Here is a 21,290-nt window from a genome sequence, read left to right as displayed (position 1 = left end):
ACGGACTAAAGCATTAAAAATTATTCAATTTAGTTCGAATTCTTAATTGTCCTCAAAAGTGCTGCAAACCTACGAAGCTTGAACTCCTAGAAAGCTCTATAATTACACATGACAAAAAAGACCATATTACCTTATATGATGGCAAAACACTACATGTAATAAAATGTAGAACACCGCAATGCGTCACGTATGTCAATGTAAAGTTACACGATTTTTTCGTTGAGTGTGGCTTAAATTTTAACTTTTATACTATTAAATTTGAATAAAAGGTTTAAAAAATGCTGTTTTAATTCTCCTAGTGGTTTATAGATACCATTCTCATATCAATGAAATTATCATACATAATACTGTAGTATTCTATTCAAAATGTTTCTCTTCGATTCTTCAAAAAAACCTTTGTTAATTACCTTATATACACTCAAACCTCCGTTTACGAACACTTTTTTACGTTACCTCTTTTTATGTAATTTTTTTTACGAACCAAATCCCAAAAAACGTAATCTCTTTTTACAAACTCTAAGCTGCAGGTAGATAACCTTCTGGTGCTAATCGCTAAGGCAATATTCGGGGCGTCTCCCGACTGGAAACAAGATTTCAGTGTAGGTTTACATAAATCATTTTTGAACATATCATTTGTACTCCAAGGCCAATTTGATCACATTTTAAAAATATTTCAAACATTGTATAGCATAAATTATGCATTTCAGCCTGTTTTCAAAACGATCAATTTGTTTCTTTGGAGTTTACACTGTGTAGATATCCTAGAAACACAAACAGTAATATTTTTTTCAATTAATATTAATCGGAACTAAAAGTTATGAATCTAGTTTTCTCATAGGCATTTTCAATATGAGAAACATTCATCAAATGCTAATCTCATGAAACATACTCATCAGCTAGCGCACATCTTCATGAACTACCTTGCTTGGGTTGCGCTGTCAATTCTACCTAACATACGAGTGCGTGTGAATAGCACAGAGAGTGAAACTCCTTTGTTAATATTCGTTGCTTCAATTTACAAAGCCTGCAGCACACACCAAGTTCAGTGGTGACCACGACGGCAGAGCAACGGAGATAGCAGAAAACCGATACCAAAAGACTGCGAATTGGAAACTGTTGGGCGAGCAATTAAGTCACGTCGTTCTTCACGACAGAGCAACAGAGACTACAGCAATAAGGTAGATTAAATTTAATTTAATTTTATTTTTTCTCTTGTAACTAAAATTTTACTATACATAAGTTTTCATTCTGACATTATAAATTTTCAAAACAAATCAGTTAATGTAATGGATGATCTCATGGAAGAACATCCGAATCCGATTCCGGATACTAGTAAGAGCTTAAATATTCCCAGGACTAAGCATTATCCAGAGGGTACCACTGGGCCATGAATAGTCTATTTTCGACGCAAAATAAAGGCATCAAATTTTATGCCAATTACAAAAAAATTTCTCTGAAGTTGTAGAAATCTCTAAAGTTAATAAAGATAAAATTCGAATTGGTGTTAACGATTTGAAACAGGCAAACGAAATTTTAACCTGTGAATTATTCGGTTTTGAGTATCGAGGATGGAAACATCCATCGAAGGATGTGGAAATTGACGGTGTTGTCACTGAATCAAGCCTAACAGTCGATGATTTACTTAAAAATGGAGTTGGTCGTTTTAAAAACTCTATGCTTGAGAGAGTTGAGATACTCGAGTGTAAGCAATTGTACTCAGCATCTATTAATGATGGAATCAAGTCTTATCGTCCCTCAAATTCATTTCGAGTGACATTTGGCGGATCTGCGTTGCCAAGCCATGTCTACATCGATAAAATTCGTCTTCCTGTCCGGCTTTTCATTCCGAATGTTATGAATTTCACGAACTGTAAAAAATTCGTACATACAGCTACTTATTGTAGTAATAAACCTAAATGTATCCGATGTGATAAAGACATAGAAAAATGTGTTTTTTTTTGGGAGAGTCCTCACGATTCCTCAGCATGAGCTGCAATTAAGTTGCGCAAAGAAAAAATGATGCTTTCTTTAAAAGCACGGTTTAAGCGCACATATGCAGAAATGCTTAAAACAGTCATTGATGTCCCCCTCTCGAAACAGAAAATAGTTTTTCGAAACTAGAGTCAGAGGAATCTGACCTTGATGAAAATAGTGAAGGTACACCGTTTGTCACTACTCAAGGTTCTGTTAAGAGGAAGAAGTCCTCCTCTAAATTACCAAAAAATGCACCTAAAATTACTCCGTCAAAACAAGATCCCCGTGGTAAATCTAAAAAGCAAAATTTCAAACCAAAAACTGTGCTTCCTGGTTTGTCAAATTCACAAACCAACCCAGGAACTAGCACAAAAAAGACAATAATCCGTTTCACTACCACCAACAGGATTACTAAAGTTTTCGGAAATTATAGAATGGATTTTCACAGCATTCAATATTGCTAAACCCCTAAAGACCCTCATAACGGCATTTCTCCCAATAGCTAGAACGTTATTGAAACAGTTATCAGCTCAATGGCCAATTCTCTCAGCGTTTGTATCATTTGATGGATAATTTATCATCCGCCGCAAATGATTCAATCACTGTCTTGCAGTGGAATTGTCGAAACATCATGCCAAAACTTGATTCATTTAAAGTTTTATTGCATAGTCAACAATATGATATATTTGCTTTGTGCTAAACATGGCTTACATCGAACATAGCTTTAAATATTAATGACTTTAACATTTTACGTCTCAATAGGGACTCTTCGTATGGTGGACTGCTTGCAGGAATTAAGAAATGTTATTTCTTTTATAGATTAAACATACCTTCGACTTCTAGTACAGAAATTGTTGCTTTTCAAATAAATATTAAAGGAAAAGACATTTATATAGCTGCGATGTATTCCTCCAAGAGCACAAGTTGGACAACGACAGCTTAATGAAGTGGTTAAAACCCTCCCTGCTCCACGAATTATTTTGATAAATTTTAATTTGCATGGAATGATGTGGGGTTACGTTTACAATGATAGCAGATCATCTTTAATATATAATATTTGCGACAATTTTAACATGACGGTATTAAATATGAGTAGCATGACACGGATTCCAAGACCTTCTGCACGTCAAAGTGCATTAGATTTATCTCTTTGCTTCAATTCAACTAGAATGCACCTGGAAAGTTTTTCCTGATTTACACGGTAGCGATCATCATCTCAATTAGCAGTAACAAATGCATTGCTAATTCAGTTAATATTCCATATGATTTGACAAAAAATATTGATTGGATTAAATACCAAAGTAATATGTCTTATATTCAATGGAAGAACTCCCCCTTCTGGAAGAATATGACTTCCTTGTTTGTTCGATTCTGGAGGCCGCAGAACAAGCCCAAACCAAACAATTTCTTGGTCCGACGACTAACAGAAGGCCTCCAAACCCTTGATGGGACAAATAATGTTCAGATGCTAAACTCACGAAACAAAATGCTTGCAAGACGTTTTTAAAACGAGGAGGAGAAACTCCTCCGGATTTTAAAAAATTCTTGGTTTTAGAAACCAAGTACAAAAGCATAGTTCGGGCCAAGAAATGTAGCTGTTGGAGATATTTTGTCGAAGGTTAGTCTAGAGAAACCTAAACGAACACTCTTTGGAACACGGCTAGAAGAATGAGGAATCGTAACGTAGCAAATGAGAGTGAGGAATACTCGAACCAATGGATATTTGACTTTGCTAGGAAAGTTTGCTCAGATTCTGTTCCTACGCAGAGCATTTGTCAAGAGTCTACCCCAAATAATGGTTCCATTGATAGCCCCTTTTCAATGATGGAATTTTCTATAGCACTCTTGTCTTGTAACAATAACGCTCCTGGGTTGGACAAAAATAAATTCAACTTGGTGAAGAATCTGCCCGACCTCGCAAAAAGCCGCTTGTTGGAATTGTTCAACAAGTTTCTTGAGCAAAATATTGTTCCACCTGACTGGAGGCAAGTGAAAGTTATCGCCATTCAACAGCCGGGGAAACCAGCTTCCAATCACAACTCATATAGACCCATTTCAATGTAGTCCTGCATCAAAAAATTGTTCGAAAAAATTATTCTTCGACGAACGGCTTGTTGTCAGATACACAATTTGGTTTCCGTATAAATAAAGGGACGAATGATTGCCATGCATTACTTTCGTCTGACATACAGATTGCCTTCGCTCAAAACAACAAATAGCATCTGCATTTTTGGACATTAAAGGAGCATCCGATTCAGTTTCCATTGATGCTCTTTCAGACAAGCTCCACCAACATGGATTTCCAGCGGTTATAAATAATTATTTTCACAACCTTTTGTCAGAGATGTGCATGTATTTTCACATGGGTATCCAACAATCAGAATTAGCTACATGGGTCTCCCGCAAGGCTTATGTCTCAGTCCGCTCCTCTATAATACATCGACAGCTGTCTAGTAACCCCATGCACACTAAGACAATTGTCAGATAATGGCGTGGTTTCAGTTACTGGACCCAAAGCTCATCTGGGTATCGAATTCTCTGTGGAGAAAACAGAGCTGGCAGATCCAACAGGTTTTGACTTTCAAATACCTCGGGGTGTGGTTTGATTCCAAATGCACGTGGGGAGGACACATTAGGTATCTGATAGCAAAATGCCAACAAAGAGTAAATTTTCTTCGAACAATAACAGGATCTTGGTGGGGTGCTCATCCGGAAGATCTAATAAAATTGTATTAGACAACGATACTTTCAGTGATGGAATATGGATGCGTTTGCGTTTGTTATAAAACTTGAGCGAATTCAGTATCGTTGTTTGCGAATTGCCTTAGGCTGCATGCATTCGACACATACAATGAGTCTTGAAGTTCTGGCGGGAGTTCTTCCATTGAAAGATCGCTTTTGGGAGCTTTCATCACGACTGCTAGTAAAATGTGAGCTACTGAATCCCCTGGTTATAAATATATTTATATCATATGTCACAGGAAACCAACCCTTTAAGATATATTCCTATCCGTGTTGGGCTCCTAAATGTCCCTGGTTAAACTTTATTTTACGACACATCCATGTAGCGCGAAGTACGTGGAATCCCGGATCACTTACGCTCGATGGGAATCCAAAAAAAAATATTTTCAAGCAAGTTCAGGTATTTTGACAGTGAGAAAATGTTTTACACAGACGGATCACGAATTGAAGAGGCTACTGAGTTTGGTATATTCAACAATAATGGGCCGTATGAATGAAATGTAGTAAAGTCTGTTGTTTGTAGTATCTTCTCAAAAACATAGTCCACAGAGTAAAACACGTTTGGTATGAATAAAAAAACAAGTTCGAACATGTAGTTAATGCTACCTTCGAATTTGAGCATTTATTGTATGCCGTATCGACTCGGAGCCGGAAAAGCTGGAATAAGTATGCACAAAGCAAGAAAAGTACATACTGCTGCAAAAATGTCACTTTATTTAATTTTTCTACTTTACTTTGTCAGCAAACACACGAGTCAGGCCCGTACCCAGGATTTCGTTTCGGAAGGGGCCCACAAATATGAAATAATGCGTCTAAGTGATAATTATTGTGCCTTTAGTATTTTTTGTTTTATTTTTCATTGAAGAAGGATCTTTATCTATCTATCTTTTATCTATGTGTCAAAGGGAAGGGATCGATTTTTACATTTCTTCTAGTCCTAGTCCCATTGTTCGGATTAGACTTCTAGTTCAGGGAAAGCTGAGTGATGAGTATTAAAACCTTCAATTTCAATGGTGTGTTCTTATAAGCCACGATGTAAAAAGGAAAAAATATTTCGAAACTATTCAGTAAGCTCTTCTAGTTTTGCCAAATTTGTTGGTTTCTTCGAACAGATGGTCAAGCCGATTTCAACAAATTTATATTCAAATGAAGTGCCTTATAATCCCACGTGATCCTATTTAATTTCATCAAGTCAACTTCCGTGTCTGGATCAGAGATGCCTGCCGATTTGTTTGTAAATCAGCAGCTTTATAAAATAAGCTGTAGACATGTTTCAATTGCAGACTTTTTTGTAGACTTTTGAAAACCACGTTTTTAGAAGACGTTTCGAAAAATTTACCGATTTTTTAAATTGCCGCGATTTTATTTTTGTTCGCTATACCAATTCCGTGCTTCATTCTTTGAAGAAAATTTGGAGTTCGCGGATTTTTTTTCGAGTTTAAATTTTTGAATATATTTGAAATTTTACAGGGTGATGAGTATAAAATTTAAAAATAAAGAAAAATTTTCTTAGTAGCATTCAAAAACTCCAAAACGGAACTCACATAAATTTCTCAGAGCCCCCACCGATTTTCAATCGCTCCAATAATTCACACTTATACTTATATTACCGAAATCGGTAATGTCCTGTTCTCTGGCGTATAATAATGGAGTAAGTCAACAGTAACCAACCGACACCATCATCATCAGCATAGACGAACATGCTTCTGAAGTGTGCTCGCGTTCAACTTTTTTATCCTGAGTATGCAAATGCAACATCCAGTGGCAGGACATCTTTTTCATTCGCAGAATCTTGCTAAAACTATGATATGTTTGCTCAGTACTAGTCTTCATGGCACTTTCTGATCATCCAGTACCATTTCCTTTCATTTTGACATTGATTGTAATCACTGTGAAACCCGACTTTTGAGCCTCGAAAATAAATTCGATTGCAAAAAGAAGCAGGTTATTGAAAACTGGTTGGTAAGATCTTCTAATTAGCACATCTTGTTAGTGGATAACCAAAAAACTCATTTCTGTTCCTGATTCCGGAAATAAAAGTTAAAAATCCCAAAATGAAAATTTCTTTACTTCGATTTCGGGAGGGGCCCGGGCCCCTTCGGCCCCCCCTCTGGGTACGTGCCTGACACGAGTAGCAACCTCTGGAGCTACCTACCGAAAACTTGTAGTAAATACTACAGTTTGTAGCATGTTTTGACAGAAACGTGATCCACACGTAGCATTTACTACCGAAATTCAAGCATGCTACGCTTTATTCATACGGCCCAATGTTTCGGCTTCATATAGGTTTCAAGAACTTGCATTTGTTTATATAGCAGAGTTAGCAGCAATTCATTATAGCTTGAGTGTAATCGTCACATTATCTCCAAACCATTATTCACTCTTCACAGACAGTCTGAGCACAAAACTGTTGAAACCCGCAAAATGAACCTTTTTTCTTGGGCAAAATAAGGGCACTACCTGAACATATTGAATAATAATTATGACATCATTATGGTCTGGGTCCCGGCTCCAATGTCTCAGTTCGCGACATTCATGCTTGTCATGAACTACATGAAACTTCTTCATCATTTTATTAAGAACATGGTATACTATTTAAGGAAACTAATAGTAATAACACATGGATCAATAAGTCCCGAGACTAAAGCAGAGATGGCGATCGTAGTAAACCAGTAACCACGTCTTTCTAGAGTACTAACCTTTGCTTGAAACGGGTCAAAATTTTAAGTCGATCCGACCAGAAACAGCTGAGTTATCGAGGTTGGAGTAAAGTCGTTTTGTAGTTTGTTTAAAAAATGGAAAAAACCGAGTTTCGTGTTTTGATAAAACATTGTTTTTTAATGGGTAAAAACACCGTGCAAGCAAAACAATGGATTGAAAAATGTTATCCGGACTCTTGTCCATCAAAAGCAACGATTTGTCGGTGGTTCGCCGAGTTTAAACGTGGTCGTACCGACACAAATGACGCGGAACGCTCGGGTAGACCTGTGGAAGCCGTTACACCGGAAAATGTGAGTGGAGTGACAAAAATTATAATGAAAGATCGTAAAGTAAAGCTCCGTGAGATTGCTGAGATGACACAGAGATCATATGGAAGTGTATTTAATATCATTCATGAAAAATTGAGCATGAAAAAGGTTTTTTCCAAGTGAGTGCCGCGATTGTTTTCGGTGGAACAAAAACAGCAACGAATCGATGATTCAGAAAGCAGTTTATCGCTATTTACTCGCAACAAAAAAGATTTCTTGCGTCGTTACGTGACCATGGACGAAACATGGATACATCACTACACTCCAGAGTCGAAGCGGCAGTCATCTGAGTGGCGCACAGCTGGCGAAAGCCGTCCGAAGCGTCCGATAACGCAGCAGTCAGCTGGCAAAGTCATGGCGTCAGTTTTTTGGGATACGCATGGCGTGATTTTCATTGACTACCTCGTAAAAGGTAAATCGATCAACAGTGATTATTATATTGAATTACTGGTGCGTTTGAAGGAGGAAATCGCAAAAAAACGACCGCACATGCAGAGAAAAAAATCCGTTTTCATCAAGACAATGCACCCTGCCACAAGTCGATGAAAACAATGGCGAAATTGAACGAATTGGGCTTTGATCTGCTTCCCCACACCCCATACTCGCCGGTTTTAGCCACCAGTGACTACTGGCTCTTTGTTGATCTTAAAAAATGCTCCAGGGAAAAAGATTTGGCTCACATGAGGAGGTCATCGCTGAAACTGAAGCTTATTTTGAAGCGAAAGATAATTTTTTTTATAAACATGGTATTGAAAAATTGGAAAAACGTTGGAACCATTGTATCACCCTAAAAGGTGATAATGTTGATGAATAAAAAAAACTTGCAAAAAATGTTGTTTCCATTGTTAGTCTCGGGACTTATTAAATGCTAACCGTTGTGCAATGCAAAGCCTTGATATTACATTCCTGTAGTGGAATTTGACCTTCTGTTTCAACAGACTTCGCAGCCGATTCAGAGTGAACAGAACCATTGCATGACTGGTGCTACGATTCTACTGACACTACGAATCCTTCCAGGTCGGGGCTCGAACATACGACAGCTGGTTTGTAAGACCAGTGCCTTATGCATTGAACCGCCAACCCGGTACAAACCGTTGTGACTGTATGTTACCTTATGAAATAAATAAGAATTAGGCTTAGTACACATTAGTCTTAGTCACATTCCCCCAGAAGTTTTTAAATAGTGTAAATGGTTCATCACTTTCCCCACTACTGAAAATGTCAAGAAACCTTAGCTTGTCAGTATCGCGAACTTTTTTTACTGTTTCTGAGTATCCAAGCTGAGGTATTTATGTGTTCGTGACAGGGGATACAGGGGAGGCAAAAGATCTATTGAATCGGATTCGTGTATGTATTCACCGAAAAAAGCACGAAATCCATCAAATCGGAACCATCCAGTGTCAATGAATTTCGCGGTATTCCTTACCAGTGTTATTCGGCGTTTATTGGCTTTGCGTAAATGGAAGATTATGAGTTTATTCCACTTTCCAAAAATTTATCTCATACAAAACGATTTAAAATTTCACATGATCAGATCAAATCACAAGAATTACTAATTAGTTTTTTTGGATTCTTATAGTAAATACGAATTTAACACCAACAATGATGACATATATGCGAAGTCTGTTAAAGCAAGAGAAAAGCTTTCCGCATATCATGCAAAGAATTCTATCCGTAGTTTCCACAAAAAAAAAGATTTTTACAACCCGAGGGTGTATTTTGTAAATTGTCGGATAGAGTACTGTACAACATTTGCGCCTTAAGAATTACTTGTTATAAAATACAAGCCCTTCATCTTTCAACGATTGTTTAGAGTAATTATCATTTTCTCATATACGAATTTCTAGGATGGGCTTGTTGAATCAGAAGCTTTCTTGAAAGTAAATAAGAACTGTGCTAGCGTAAATGACGAATCTGTATTTGATAACTTATTTGCAATCTAATCAAATACCTCTTCAATCTTTTTAAGGGTGTCCAATCTTTTCCGATATATTTTGTAATATTTTTTCTTTTTTATTGACTATTTACCTTATCAAGACAAAAGTTATGGTACGAGGATGCAGATCGTCTGTTTTTCTAATATCTCTTGATATGCTTATAAACACCATCAGATAACAAGCTTATTTCCTATGGTACATTATTCGCCGGAATGTAGCTTTATTTTATCAGAGAATTTGAAGACACACGGAAGAGAAAACGGAATTTTAAATAAAAAAAAAGCAAAATGTTTCAAACATTTAATAATCTAGATATTTTTGAAAATTTAGAATTAAACAAATATGCGACACCCTACTTAATCCGTCTCTTCTAGGAATTCATCAATGTATTGCGGTCTATAAAACTCCCCGTTATCATAGGAAGAAGCTAAATTTTGGCACACACGCTCAACCGGTCGACACGGTTAGTGTAATGTGAACAGCGAATCAAGTTAGTCTCGGTTGTTGCTAGTCCGGCACGAAGCAGTGAATAACTTACACATCATCTAGAAGAGTAAACACAATTGAGACAAATAAATACCGCACCCAGTCATAAGCGCCGTGAAGATAACGAAAAATAGAAAAAAAAAAATGAGTTTAGATAGTTTAGTCGTTGATACCAAATACGGGCCAGTGAAAGGAACCAAGAAAGTCTCTTTACTCGGCCAGGAATATGTGAGTTTCCAAGGAATTCCATATGCCCGACCACCCATCGGGGAGCTTAGATTCAAGGTTAGTTACAATAATGGAATCAGAAGAGAGTAAAGATAATCAGTCAAACGAAGTGATAAATATACTAAACTAGCTAATCTTGTGAACTGAGGCTAATTAACCTTCAACAACTGCCTTCTAATATGGAAGACCCGGTAGTTTGAATAAGTTTCAAAGTACATGAGTCAACACCCTTCACATTGATAAAGGGTAAATGTCTACTCATTGAGGTAAACAGTGTGCTCAGTCCAGTAGTTATCCCACCCTTCTTCGCAAAAGCATAGATTGTATATTTACCTTTTATCTGAGAATACCACAATTGCGATCTAATGATATATGATGATTGCATGAATTAAATTGAAAATCAATTCTAAATTGAGTGTCTTAGTACTACGAAATAAATTAGCATAGGAAATCGACAAGGGGTTCGCTCAAAATTTGTGCGGTAAGCTTGATTCAGCTACCAAAAAATATTTTCGCTGTAATTCAATTTTTAAATAATATTATCATGTGTGTATTGCTCTGGGCAAAACTGCTTTGAAATTGTTTTTATATATATGAGAATATATATATATATATATATATATATATATATATATATATATATATATATATATATATATATATATATATATATATATATATATATATATATATATATATATATATATATATATATATATATATATATATATATATATATATATATATATATATATATATATATATATATATATACGAAACGATTATTTTGCAAAAATTTGCCACACTCCGAAAAGCTGGTAGTCGTTTTATGGTATTCCATTTTTTCTGCTTCAACAGACTTCACAGTCGATTTATTGCATGGCTGGTGCCTTTTACGACATGAAATCAGGAACCCAGTGACAGAGCTGCAAATTGTCAGTCATGTCAAATGACCTTGACAGACTGACTAAAATCATCGTCAACTGTAATCGGTACGGTCAAAGTGTCTGTCAAATGAGATACTCGATAGTTCAATGACCAAGTAGAAGTATACTCAGTCAAAGACAGGTGACGCATTTTGTTCTCTCTCTCATTCTCCTATTCCCTGTTAAAGTAAAAAAATTCCATGAGAGTACTAACATAAACATAAATTGATAAAGTTCATTGTTACTTGTAAAAAGTCATCGGATTTGGGAGTTTGTTGGTGTACATGAATTTAATTCAATGTTTATGCTGCTTGATTAATATTTAGTCACATCGTAAACAACAGGAGAAATGAAGATAATATCAATCGCATTGGCAATCAATGAGCGTCCTGGAGAATATAATATCAAAAGAATCAAAGTTATGACAGATCGGCTCTCAGACACTCAATATATGATGATTGGTAGAGCCTGGTTGGCAGCAGTCAAGTGACATAAACTTTCCAATTTTCGTCGTGCAAAGTTGCTAGTCGATAGTGACATTTAGCAGATCTGCCCAGTGAAGCTATTTTGAACAACTATTTGCCGCCGGATGCCACACAACCTCTAAATTATATCTGAAGTACCTGAATATTGACGTTAAAGTGTGTAATCTTTATCACTATGTGTTATCAAATATGTCAAATAATTAGATTGCAGAAAATTATCAATCCTGCAAGTTCTCAGTGACACTGGGAAGTGTTTGAAATACTGTAAATCAGTATTTTTATGAACACCCTTTTTTTGTCAGAAATTAATTCTAGCAGCATGTGTTGTTATGTTATCTCAAATTCAATATTATGATCACCGTAAAAAAATATGAAATTTATGTAATTCGTTGAAAGGCTAACACAAACAATCCCTTGGTTTCTTTCAAAAATCGAAGAGAAACATTTTGAAAAGAATACCACAGTATTATAAATATGAGAAAGGCATCATTACACCACTCATAATTACCCTGTAATTTCGGTACCGCAAATCGGAACGAAAAGAAAAATCGATTAAGCATCCCATTAGATCTCGAAGTGAGTTCCACCTTAGAGTGTTTGGGCATTATTTACGGTTCTTCCAGAACCGATATTCAGTGACCAGCATAATCCAAAACGGTTCGTAAGGCGATGAATTGATATGACGAACAACAACTGTTCCAACAGTTTTGAGCTCAACTTTGAAGATGTTTTGGTATAGTTATCTTCTATGACGGTTAGAAGTTTGAAAACTTATCACCCTGTAATGTCAGAATCAGAAGTCGGAATCGGAAAAAATCAGGTTTTCAGGAACAGGACAACCTCAGACAATTCACCGAATGAACATCATTTGACGGCTAACGGTGTTTTGTTTAAATGTTCATTTTAATTTATAAAATTTTTTGAAAAAAAATCTGCTTTTCAAAATCGTTTCGTAGTGCCCTCCTTAAAAGTAATTAATAATACAATTCCTAATATTAACAATAAATGAAAAACATTTGCAAAACTAAAACGGCTAAAACATTGTTAGGGCGTACAATGTTTTATCGATGTTATTTTTGAAAATGTGCAAATTGAAAATTAGCAACATTAAAATAAATAAGTATCTAATTAGTATTCACACTTAAAACTTAATTTTTATCTAGGCGAACATAAATGCTGAAAATGAACAGCAAAGCGATGTTTTACTGAAATTTCGGCTAAGATAGCTTTTTCCAAAATTCTCGATTTATTATTTCCGATTTTTCGGCAATTCAAAATGTTATACTGATATTAGGTTTTGTAAATTACCGTGTTTACCAGCAATTGGTAGTTTTGCCGAAATCAGCAAATTAACCATCTTACCGAAATCTCGGTAAACAACTTTCAGACAACCGAAATTCGGCGATTCTTCAAAGTAGCCATTTTTCTTCAGTGCAAAACTAAGTGATGTAAATAAGTGCATGTGTTCATATGTGGAATTAGTTGTAAATAAAAATTTAATCCGAATATAGCGATATGTTTCGTGATATTAAGAACAAATTTGTTCAATGTTCGATGATTATGCGCGACAAGAAATCTCCCAGAGCATTCTTACGGAATAAAGATCCTCGCAACGCTAATCTACTGCATGAAATTGATCGGACACCGGTATGACACATATCTTTAAATATTCAATGTTTTATTGAGCCATTACTTTCGTTGTAGCCGGAATCTGCTTTTCTGCGGAAAATTGAATTGTGTTCTCTACTGTAAATAACATAGAAGTGCATCCATTATACGGCCTATACGTTTAGCAGTATGTTCTTCATGGGAAATATTTTTTTCTTATTTTACATTTTCAAGTCTATTAATTTAACAGCCAGCATAATGTTGAAATAAATAAATCAATGATAACGAGTTTAAACTGGAATGTTTATTTCATATTTACAATTTTATTTTAATGAATTGCTTAAAGTCTCGGCATTAGCCCACATGCTTGAAAACCGATACCTTCGGTAATTTGTTTCCAAAAGCGACGAAGATCTCGGTAATTTATAGTTTTCTCCGAACCGAAAATCTCGGTAAAAGCAAAATACCGAGAATTTCAGTTGTTTTAAAATGTTTGCCGAGATGATTGACGAGCACTCGGCTTTTCAAATCTCGGCAAAGTGTTCAAATCTAAGTGTGGTAAATTTTATTTACTAGATAGATATTTGATTTTGCTTCGTCCTTCATTCCGCTAAGCATCGCAACAATGTGTATATTTTCCAGTTCCACCAAAATGATGACGTGGTGCGATTCAAATTCAACCAATAACATAAGATGACGAATGTGTTGCCGAATTGCGACAAAAGTTAGCATATTGATTTAAAATTCAGCAAAATAGTTAACTTTTTCCACGCATAGATTACAAATTAATCTAGAAAATTTTGTGTTGCCGATTTGTTTTACTGATACTCAGAATAGGCTATAGGTTTAACGATTTAAAACCAAATTATATGACAGTATTGCCATGTCCGTTGACTGTTGAGAAAACACTTCAGTACATAGCGTTTCACCAAGATTGATTAATTGTAAGGTTTATTTCGCCTCGGTTTAAACCATTAGATTTTTCGCCGTGGTTTCACTAAGAGTATATAATCATAATCTGAAGTCATAAGCATCTATCTATACTCACAACTCTTTCCACAGGATCCAGTGCCACCAATCAAATGGACAGAAACGTTGGATTGCACTAAACAGAGTTTACCCTGTTATCACTTCGATCGGCGCGTTAAGGAAATTGTTGGCAGTGAGGACAGTCTAAAAGTCAATGTATTCACCAAAAGTGTAAGATCGATATTGTACGCAAATAAAAATAAAAAATAAACACGCTTCCTTATCACAACTAGATCACCCATGCCAAGCCTCTCCCGGTTATGGTTTACATCTATGGTGGCGGTTTCACCGAGGGAACCAGTGGAACTGAGCTCTATGGCCCTGACTTTCTCATACAAAAAGATATCTTATTAGTAACCTTGAATTATCGCGTCGGGGCTCTTGGCTTTCTTTGCTGTCAGTCAACGGAAGATGAAGTACCAGGTAATGCCGGTTTGAAGGATCAGAAATTGGCACTTCAATGGGTGGTAGATAACATTGCCGCGTTTGGGGGTGATCCACAAAACATCACACTCTTTGGTCATAGCGCCGGCGGTGCTTCAGTGCAGTACCACATGATTTCGTCAGGTTCTAAGAAACTGTTTCAACGGGCTATCTTGATGTCTGGAAGCACTTTTTGTGAGTGGTCTTTGTCACCACAAAGAAACTGGCCAGAAAAGCTGGCTAAAGCTTTGGGATGGAACGAGCAAGGAGGTGAATCTGAAGCGTTGAAGTATTTGCGTACTGTCAAACCAGAAGATATAGTAAACCACCAAGAGAAGATACTCGATGCACAGGATGTGCAAGATGAAGTTTTCACTCCGTTTGGTCCTACCATTGAGCCGTATTCCACGAAGCAATGTGTTATTCCTAAGCATCCAATAGAAATGGCTAAAGAAGCTTGGAGTAACAATATCGATTTAATGATCGGGGGGACATCGGAAGAAGGTCTGTTGGCTCTCCAGAAGATAATTCCACACCCCGAGTTCTTACAAAATCCCCAATTACTTCTTGCAATGGTTCCCGCTGGTTTGAAAATCACAATGGAACAGAGAATGGAGTTTGCCTCAAAATTAAAGCAACAGTACTACCCAAACAGTGATCCTTCGTATGAAAACAAAGACGGATACGTAGATGTAAAAACTTAAATCTTAATAACAATGTACATACTGAATAATTTTTGATCATTTTCAGTTAATGACCGACAAAGCATTCTGGCATGGTTTACATCGTTCAATTCTAGCCCGAGCCAGCAAAGCTCTATCTACCCGGACATTCGTCTATCGTTTCTGTGTTGATTCGAAATTCTTCAACCACTACCGAATCAATATGATCGAAGATCCGAATCTGCGCGGGACTTCTCATGCCGATGAAATATCGTATTTGTTTTCTAACTTTACTAAAGATGTGCCCAACAAGGATACCTTCGAGTACAGGGCACTGCAAACAATGGTAGATATTTTCACATCGTTTGCCATTAAGAGCGATCCCAACTGCGATCGAACGAAAGAACTTCTCTGGGAACCGGTCAAACAAACCAAGCCAACTTATAAGTGCCTTAATATCACGCATGACGGTATTGCTTTCATAGATTTTCCGGATGCTACCAGGATGGATCTGTGGGATTCTTTTTATGTGAATAATGCTCTATTCTGATGTAGATGTTAAATTATGGTTGGAATAAATCATTTCAACATTAACAGAGATACACAGATAAACATTACATTTTTATGTTTCTTTTACAATTATTTTTGCAGAACATTAAGTTTTTTTCCGATATCCTCTGTATCGGTGTTCACCCGTTCTAATCAGGCTTCCAGGATCAAAAGGCTTCAAAATATTACAGGTTTGTGTTCAAAGAAGAAATGTAAATAAAACAATTTAAAAAATGTACATTTTAGCCTTTTAATTTTTTAAATTTAATTCATATTCCCATATTCATATTTTACCCGTTTCCTCTATGTTCTTTTTTCAAAGTTTTATTCGCTTCGAAAAACATCACTTAACTACAGAGATCCGCAGAGAAAAAATATATTTTACTTTGAAAAATTGGAATGAAAGTTAATTCCACTTATCAATGTGTAAAACAAAGCAAAGTCTTGGCATTACATTTCTTTTGTGGAATTTGGCCTTACTGTTTCAACAAACTTCGCATCCGATTCTTAGCGTACAGAATCATTGCATGGCTAGTACTACGATCCTACTGACACTATGAATCCTTCCAGATTGGGACTCAAACATATGACAACTGGCTTATAAAACCTGCGCCGTATGCATTGAACCGCCAATCCGGGTTATCAATGTGTAAGAGGTAATTATTACATGTACAGTCGTTTGTTAACCTTATTAAACATCAACTGACATCATTTGTTGGTTATTTTTAACCAACAATGTTTAGTATCAACAGCAGAGATGCCAGATATTTTCATAGAAAATCTGTATTGCTTTGTATAAAAAATCTGTATTTATCTGTATTCACTAATGAAAGGAAATTTCGGAAATTAAATGATGTTTAAAGATGTTATTCCATTAGATTATTGTTATAGAATGGCAGATGCAAGGAGCATTCCTTTATATCGTAAGTCCTTGCACTGACGCACTGACAAGAACATTCAACGAGGAAGTTTAATTATTTTTGTTATCAACCACAATTGAATTGTAAATCCATATACTTTTTTCGTTTGAAAATGATGACTTGGAATTCAAACGTGGAATTAAAACGGCCAATACGTAACGTCAAGTCAGGTTATACAACTTTTCAGTCTGGCAATAAAGTTTCATGACGCCATGACTTCCTTGAACATCAGTTCAAATTGGTTTCAAATTATGATATAAATGTATTTCAGCGTTCATCATTCAACAGCTGCACGAAAAAAATTTCATTTTAATATGGGCAATCAAACACGCTCAGACGGAAAAGTTTCATTATTTCTTTCTTACTTTTTGTGGTATCTGTATAAATCTGTATTTAATTCGAGAAATCTGTATAAAATCTGTACTCTGTATTAAATCTGTATGCGCATGTAAAAATCTGTATAATACAGATAAATCTGTATAAATGGCATCTCTGATCAACAGGACGGAGCTACGTGCCACAAAGTCAAAAAACAATCGATGTTCTGCGAACAATTTTAGAAAATCGAATAAAAAGCTGCTATTTGACGCCGCTGAGTTTTTTTTTGTGTGGCAGTTAAACAAATCGATAGTGCCACGACAAAAGGGCCTAACTGCAAATGAGAGCCTCTCTTTGTTTACTTTCTCTTTTGATTATCACGGAGCCATTATTGTAAATTCTCTAAAGTTTCCAATATAAATCGAAAGCTTGTAATTTAACCTCGAAAGTTTCGCGAAGAGTAAAGCGTCAAATATAAAATCAGTTCGGTAAATCGTGAAAGAAAAAGTAAACAAAGAGAAACTGTCATTTGCAGTTAGGCCCTTTTGTTGTGGGACGGTCGAAATGTTACGCCAACCATCCAGAACAACTGAAGATCTGCTATTGATGGCATAAGCCCAGAAACATTTGAAAATTTACTGAAATATTGGGTAAATCGGATTGGCTAACTGTCAAGCCAGCCGTGGGGATCATTTGAACGAAATTATGTTTCATGAACATTCCATGAATCCGCCTTTCAAGTAAATGTATAATCATTGAACTCTATAAAACTGTTTTTTTTTTCTATTATTGCATTTTGAAATTCGAAGCGTTTCGACACCCTGTATAAGTATCCGGAAAAATTTGTAGATATGTCGCAACGATTCACAAATTTGGACGATTGATTTTTTTTTATTATTAGGTATAAGAACTTTTAAATCTTCGAATTTCCGGGCGTGAACTTGTTTGAGTTCGGCCGAAGTGCGGAGTGATTTTCCACTAGATCCTACCTTTCAAACCATTTGAATTCAAGAGTCCTTATTAATGAGTTCAACACATGGGATGAAAACAGAACATCAAATAATAATTATAAATATTTCTCAAAGCGTAGAATAAGTGTTTGCCCAAATTGTTTATATATCTTATATTAAATCTGTATAAAATGTTCATTACGACCTAAGTAACAAAAGTAAACAAACCGAGCTTTTTATTACATTTTGTTAGGAATGTCCTAATACACGCACTACCCGAAAACCGTTTCTCGATTCACTATAGATCCACTAAAAAATCTGTCAACACATTTGACGTATGTCGAAATCAATGAAAAATAATCATTAATGCTACTTTCGTCAATTGGCAATGTTTTGACCAATGTACCAAAGCATAAACAAAAGTGTATGCGCGGACTTACGACAAAATAATTTTTCACGAAAAAGCAGATCTAGTGTGATATTATGAAGATGAGACTTGCTGTAGAGTTGGAGATATTTATTGGGATTGAGTTGCTATTAAGCTTGTTGAAAAATACGCTGATTAATTTGGAAAGAAACTGTTTTGTTTCCAATCGTAGAAACCGTTATGAATCCTTCGTCAAACAAAAGCGAAAATTATCAAAACACACTAAAAACGAGTCGACTGTCATTTTTTCCACTTGATATGCAAAACTAGCTCTTGTTTTCGAGCAAAACTGACTTTCACACAAGTGCGAGTAACAAAACGACGAATGAACACTGTGACTTTCGCAAAACGACGTAACTAACAGAAGCAAAACGACTTATGTGTCAAGTCAACCAGAATAAAACGACCTATGCTACTGTCCAATGTACATGATCAAATTACAAAACGACGTAAGTGTCGTTTTTGCCTAAAAGTTATCTTTGTAGTTGAAAATTGTGAATTAGTCACTATGATACGTTGCACGCATACAAATTGGACGATTTAGTGAAGAGATGAAGTTGTTTCAATTACTCATTTTTAAATAGGATTTAAAATTGTGCGATTATTTTTCAACATCGCTTTTCTCGGTTCAGTTGAAATGTCACATACGTCGTTTTGAACATTTTATGCAGAAATATTATATTTTATAAATTTTTTAAAATATTCAACGACTTTAGGTTCAGTGTAGCAATAGTCTAAGAAAACACTAACCCTATTGCATGTTGAAATCTTTTATCTATCTTAAATCTACCACATAGGAATATGTAGTAAACATTGTAAAATGTCAAAACAATCAGTAGGATTCTCCTGATTCATCAATTTCAATTCGATTAATGTTTTCTGCTTTGTTTCAATCGTTTGTTAGGAAATATAGTTAAATTAGTAAAATCTGTGATCTTTAGAGAAACGATTTCGCAGTTATCCACGAAGGATGGGAAATTTATTCGGAAAGTCAGCTAGTAAAACCAAAGTGAGCAGAGTGACCGAACAGGACAAAGCGATTTTGGTAAATGAACAATAAACCGGATAAGATATCTATATTAAACATTTTTCTACCAACAGCAACTGAAACAACAACGAGACAAACTGAAACAATATCAAAAACGAATCGAACTACAATTAGAAAAGGATCGTGACATGGCTAGGAAATGTTTGGCTATGGGACGAAAAGAGTGAGTACAAAAATTGATATTACAAATTTTGTCGATTGTTATCAAATAAACCGAAACTCGTTATTGATTGTAACGCTATATTTTCAATTACTCATTTTTGAAATTTTATTTCAGACGAGCAAAAACTTTGCTCCGCAAGAAAAAATACCAGGAGAAGTTGCTCACGAATGCCGATGCGCAACTTGAAACAATAGAAAAACTTACCTCTGACATCGAGTTCGCTCTGGTGGAAGCGCAAGTCATCAACGGTCTTAAGGTTGGCAACGAAGCGCTGAAAAAGGTTAACGAAATGCTATCAATCGAAGAAGTTGAACAGATAATGGATGAAACGCGAGAAAGTATTGAAAAGCAGCAGGAAATTGACTCCCTGCTTAACGGAGTACTCACAGATGATGATGAGGACGATGTCCTGGCAGAACTGGAGCAACTTGTAGGTGAAGAAAACGCGGAAGATCGGTTAGATGTTGAACCAGAAGATATTGGTGAACGGCTGCCAGATGTCCCGGAAGACGATCCAGCTCGCGAGAAGAAGCGAAAAGAGAAGGGTATCTTTCAAGCGTTCAATTAATTAGTTCTAGTTGTAATCAAATTTATTCAACCTTCAACAGATTCTCAACGTTCAGCAAAAAAAGTTGCCCTCGAAGCATAAATACAGAATCCCAATCGCTGCATGACATGGTTCTCGTCAAATGTTAACAGTTGCACATTTCAGTTGATCTGGAAGTTTTGGAAAAAAATACTTAATTTGTTTTAATTTTGTGCAACATACACATAATAGTATATTTGACACAACGCAACGTTGCCGAACAATAATTTACACACTGTAAATACAATCACCCAAATAAATATTCCTGTGTTCCAGTTTCTCTTGGTACTGGACCAAATCAAATAATTTTTTTCTCTTGTACAGTCGCTAAGTTAAGGGACAGGCTGTGCAATTCGCGGAATATTGATCATACACTTACGATTCAAATGGTGGCCATTTTGGGGATGAACATATTTGTGCTTATTTATTTATTTATTTATTGAGAAATCAACAGACATAAAGTGGTGCTAATGATCAATTCTAATACTAAGTAAGAAGTTGGCCCTTGTTTCATTCCGTGAAAGATTGAAGTCAAATGACACTCGATTGAAGCCTTAATTGTAAGCCGATAACGGCACCGTTTATTCCGATTGGTACGGCATGAAAAGCGTTTAAGGCAACCGTTATGTCGGTTCAATATGATCCGCTAAGAAGACAAAAAACTCTACTTGCGTAGCAAGCAAGAAATTAAAATCTGATAAAATATGCCAATACCGTAGATTATTTTCTAACCCAGTGTGAAGCCCTTCAGAAATCCCAATAAATGATCGTTCTAATTTACCACATGGGAGTAGCTGTCA

General features: G+C 35.9%; 2 protein-coding genes across 2 annotated transcripts; both read left to right on the top strand.

The window, feature by feature from the left end:
* The first annotated feature begins 10,114 nt into the window (after positions 1-10,114).
* Positions 10,115-16,316, top strand: LOC131436402 (esterase B1-like). The gene is made up of 4 exons (XM_058605111.1): positions 10,115-10,453; positions 14,478-14,615; positions 14,678-15,559; positions 15,618-16,316. Exons 1-4 carry the CDS (start codon positions 10,313-10,315, stop codon positions 16,077-16,079), a joined length of 1,623 nt encoding a protein of 540 aa, XP_058461094.1. The 5' UTR covers positions 10,115-10,312; the 3' UTR covers positions 16,080-16,316.
* A 3,199-nt stretch (positions 16,317-19,515) lies between these two features.
* LOC131435790 (charged multivesicular body protein 6) lies at positions 19,516-20,805 on the top strand. The gene is made up of 4 exons (XM_058603988.1): positions 19,516-19,738; positions 19,795-19,904; positions 20,019-20,449; positions 20,513-20,805. Exons 1-4 carry the CDS (start codon positions 19,664-19,666, stop codon positions 20,551-20,553), a joined length of 657 nt encoding a protein of 218 aa, XP_058459971.1. The 5' UTR covers positions 19,516-19,663; the 3' UTR covers positions 20,554-20,805.
* The last annotated feature ends 485 nt before the right edge of the window (positions 20,806-21,290 follow it).

This window comes from Malaya genurostris, chromosome 3, assembly GCF_030247185.1.
Source record: "Malaya genurostris strain Urasoe2022 chromosome 3, Malgen_1.1, whole genome shotgun sequence".
In the NCBI taxonomy this organism is placed as follows: Eukaryota; Metazoa; Arthropoda; class Insecta; order Diptera; family Culicidae; genus Malaya; species Malaya genurostris.
This window is presented reverse-complemented; position numbering and strand designations above follow the sequence as displayed.